At 38.1% G+C, this 4,556-nt stretch overlaps 1 protein-coding gene across 1 annotated transcript; it reads left to right on the plus strand.

Moving 5' to 3' along the window:
* The first annotated feature begins 236 nt into the window (after positions 1-236).
* LOC142177318 (uncharacterized) lies at positions 237-1,535 on the plus strand. The gene has a single exon (XM_075245793.1). It carries the CDS (start codon positions 237-239, stop codon positions 1,533-1,535), a length of 1,299 nt encoding a protein of 432 aa, XP_075101894.1.
* Positions 1,536-4,556: the final 3,021 nt, after the last annotated feature.

Below are 4,556 nucleotides of genomic sequence, written 5' to 3' on the forward strand. Positions count from 1 at the left end.
AGAATGAGAATTAAGCTCCTTCATTTTCAAAACATCTTAGCTCATTTGTTCCTCTCTCTCTCTCTCTCTCTCTCTCTCTCTCTCTCTCTCTCTCTCTCTCTCTCTCTCTCTCTCTATCTCCATTAAAGCAGAGCTTAAACTTTGTAGAGAATAGCATAAATTTACATGGTATCATAACTGCACGACTGTTAGTACAGTCCATATCGATCCTTAGATTCAAGCTTTACCAACTAAAGATGGCGACTGACAACACTGAGCCAGAAAAATTAAGCCACAATCACCCGTTGTTTCTGCACTCAACAGACACCTCAGGTATTATTTTGATATCTCTTCAATTGACTAGACCAGAGAATTACTCTATGTGGAGTTGTGCGATGCAAATCACAATCCTAGGTAGGAACAAACTAGGGTTCATAGATGGCACCTGTAAAAGGGAAAGCTTTGGTCCAGATTTATTCGATTTGTGGGAGAAATATAATGCAATCGTCCTGTTATGGATTATGAACTGTGTGCCAAACAAATTTGACATTGGGATAGTATATTCCATAAATGCAGCATCAGTATGGGAGGATTTAAAAGAGAGATTTGACAAAATCGACTGTTCTAGAATTTTTCAAATTCACAAGGAGATTGCCACTATTAATCAAGGAACAAGTTCAATTTCTGGTTATTTCTCTAAGCTACGTTTACTCTGGGCTGAATTTGATAGCTTAGCCCCAATTCCTGGTTGCGATTGTGCTAAGTTTTGTGAATTTATAACCTTTATGGAGAGCCTGAAGCTTTTGCAGTTTCTTATGGGACTCAATGAATCTTATGAGCAAGCAAGGAGCCAACTCTTAATGATGGTCCCAGTACCTTCAATCAACAAGGCATATTCAATGTTGATGGAGAGGGAAAGCCAGAGGAACATAACAAATGCAGTGCCCTTAACTAAAATGGGAGAGGCAACAATATTGATGACAGTTAGAGGAAATGGACCTGTTCAAAGAGGAAAGAAAAATTATAATCTGTATTGTGACTATTGCAAACTCAAAGGACACACACGTGAGGGATGTTACAAGCTAATAGGTTACCCTACAGATTCAAAATACAAAAGAAATCTCACAGTCACAGCTGCACACAGTGCAACAATGGAAGAGTACAAACCACATGGCATAAGAGTAAGCAACACCCGTGGTAATGACAAGATCAACACGACTGAGAACATCACAGGACCCTACTTCACACCTGAACAATACTCACAGATTCTGAAAATGCTCAGCAAGGACAACATTGCAGGGACAACATTGCAGAAAGTTCAAAATGGTAATGGTGTAGCTAACATGGCATGTAATGTTACTGCTTTCTTAAAAAACTCAGAGATAAAGAAGTGGATAGTTGACACAGGAGCAACATACCATATGGTATCTGATTTAAGTATGTTGAGCACTAAAATCAGAAGTAATGACATTAACAAGAAGAGAGTACAATTGCTAAATGGGCAGACCACAACAGTAACACATACTGGGTCATGTAGGCTGACGGATAAGCGATGAAATAAAGAATGTTCTATATATACCAGAGTTTATGTATAATCTTTTATCAGTATCTAAGCTAACAAAAGAATTACAATGCTCAGTGTGCTTCTTTCTATATTTCTGTATATTCTAGGATCTTTACAGTGGAATGGTGAATAGGATTGGTAAGGAAAATGAAGGCCTCTACCTGTTCCTTCACAACACTACAAAAAATAACACAACTGAAAAAAAGGATTATCAGGAATAAAAGAGAAGGTAGATGTAGAACTGTGGCACAAGAGATTGGTCATGCACCAATAGGAGCAATGAAACAATTACTGGGCTTAAGTCAGGATGAATGTAGCTGTATGATCTATCCTCTAGCTAGACATTTAAGACTACCTTTTCCAAATAGTACTAGTAGAAATGCTGATATTTTTCACTTACTACATATTGATGTATGGGTACCATATAATGTACAAACCTTTGATGGAAATAAATTCTTTCTGACAATTGTGGATGATCATTCTAGAACCACTTGGCTATATTTGCTTAGACTTAAAAGTGATGTTATTCTTATACTCAGAAGATTCTTTATTCTAGTACTAACTCAGTTTGGGAAAATATTTAAAATGATAAGATCAAGCAATGGAGGAGAGTTCATAAATGAAAACTGCTCACTGTTTTTTCAGTCACTAGGTGTAATTCATCAAAGGACATTGTGTATACCCCTCAGAAAATAGAATTGCTGAGAGGAAGCACATACACATCTTGGAAATTGCAAGAGCAATTAGATTTCAAGGTGGTATTTCTTTGGAATTCTGGGGTCATTATGTATTAACTGCACTATACTTGATAAATAGAATGCCATCTATAGTCCTTGGAGGCAAATCTCCATATGAGATTTTTCATAAAAGAAGGCCAAGAATGGATCATCTGAAAGTGATCGGATGCCTGTGTTTTGCTAAGAAAAGGAATATACAGGAAAAATTTGATGCCAGGGAAGTTACAGTAGTGATGATGGGCTATTCAGAAGTCAACAAAGGATACATTTTATATGACTACACTAACCAAATTTTCTTTGTCAACAGGGATGTCATTTTTAAGGAAAACATATTTCCTTTCAAGCATAGAAAATCTTCGCAGCCTTCTTTGTTCATTGAAAATGCAACATAATCTACTTGCCAGAAGCAGAACATGGACACTTTGGCAACTGATCCTTCAGATTTCCTTGGAGAAATTCCTCCACAAGGTGTCTCAGATAACCTTGACCAATTTAACTTAGGTTCACTAGAGGAATCTCATGATAGCATGCAAGATATTCATGATATTGACCAGGCAGATTATGTTAAAGCATATGGTCTCATCTGAAGTCCCTACTTCAAATCCTGCACCAGCAACCACTACTTTAGATCCTGCTTCTTTCTCTAACTTGAGACATTCAGTTAGAACCAAGAATCCCCCAGGCTAACTATCTGATTATGTTACTATACCTGCTGGTACCTCTTCCACTACATCACATCCTATACATCATTCAGTTTCATATTCCAACATCAGCCCCACCTATAAATCATTTATAGCTGCTTTGTCTTCTGTTGTTGAGCCTAAGATCTACCATGAGGCTTCTAAAGATGCTAGATGGGTAGAGGCAATGAAGGCTGAGATGCAAGCCCTTGAGGATAACCACACCTGGGAACTAGTGTCCTTGCCTAAAGGTAAAGTTTCAATTGGCTACAAGTGGGTCTTCAAGGTTAAATACAAATCTAATGGTGATATTGAGAGGTTTAAGGCTAGGTTGGTGGCCAAGGGGTATAACCAGCAAGAATGGATTGATTATAATGAAACATTCTCTCTGGTAGTCAAGATTGTTACTGTCAAATCTGTAATTTCAATGGCTGCTATTGAGGGGTGGCACATACATCAGATGGATGTCTATAATGCATTCTTGCAAGGTGACTTACCAGATGAAGTCTACATGCAACTTCCTGGGGGCTTCACTCGTCAGGGAGAGAATCCTATGGTTTGCAGACTTGTTAAGTCTCTTTATGGGTTGAAGCAAGCTAGTCGACAGTGGAATGTAAAGCTGACTGAGGCTTTAGTAGCTAAAGGATTTGTTTAGAGCAGTCTGGATCACTCCCTATTTACCTTAAAACAAGATATCAATATTGTCATCATTTTGGTGTATGTTGATGACATGTTGATCACTAGTAATAATCTTCAGTTAATTGAAAGCACAAAACAGAAGTTGCACCAAACCTTCAAGATGAAGGATCTTGGTGAGCTGAAATACTTTCTGGGGTTGGAATTTAGCAGGTCGACTAAGGGAATTCTGATGACTCAAAGAAAATAATGTCTTGACCTTATTAAAGAACTTGGACTAGGTGGAGCAAAGCCAACGGGAACTCTACTTGAATACAATTTGAAACTCACAGTAAAGGAGCTTGATGATATTACAAGTGTGAAGGGAGATGAATTATTAGAAGAAAAAAGGAAGTACCAAAGACTCATTGGGAAGCTTCTATATCTTACTTAAACAAGGCCAGATATAGCCTTTGGAGTGCAGACATTGAGCCAATTTATGCAGCAGCCTAAGAGTAGTCACTGGGAGGCAGCCTTGAGAATTGTAAGATATGTCAAAAAGGAACCAGACATGGGTGTACTGATGAGCAGTGAGAAGAGCAACACATTGAGTGCATATTGCGATGCTGATTGGGCATCATGTCCTAATACTAGAAAGTCAGTCACAGAGTTCATTGTCAAACATGGGAACTCACTTATCTCCTGGAAGTCCAAGAAACAAAACACAGTTTCAAGGAGTTCAACAAAAGCAGAATATATAAGCATGGCTTGGACTGTTGCAGAGTTGACATGGTTGATCAGACTGTTTAAAGAACTAGGGCAGAAGTAGAAGTGCTAGTAAAATTGTTCTATGACAATAAAGCAGCCCTTCAAATTACTTCAAATCTAGTGTATCATGAGATGACAAAGCACATAGAGTTGGACTGCTATTTCATCAGGGAAAACAATCAAAAAGGGATCGTGAAAACAGTACATGTGTGC

Source organism: Nicotiana tabacum, chromosome 23 (genome assembly GCF_000715075.1).
Source record: "Nicotiana tabacum cultivar K326 chromosome 23, ASM71507v2, whole genome shotgun sequence".
Classification (NCBI taxonomy): Eukaryota; Viridiplantae; Streptophyta; class Magnoliopsida; order Solanales; family Solanaceae; genus Nicotiana; species Nicotiana tabacum.

Bases quoted from the DNA above. Each gene is read 5' to 3' on its own strand.
- LOC142177318 (XM_075245793.1), top strand. From the start codon at position 237: ATGGCGACTGACAACACTGAGCCAGAAAAATTAAGCCACAATCACCCG.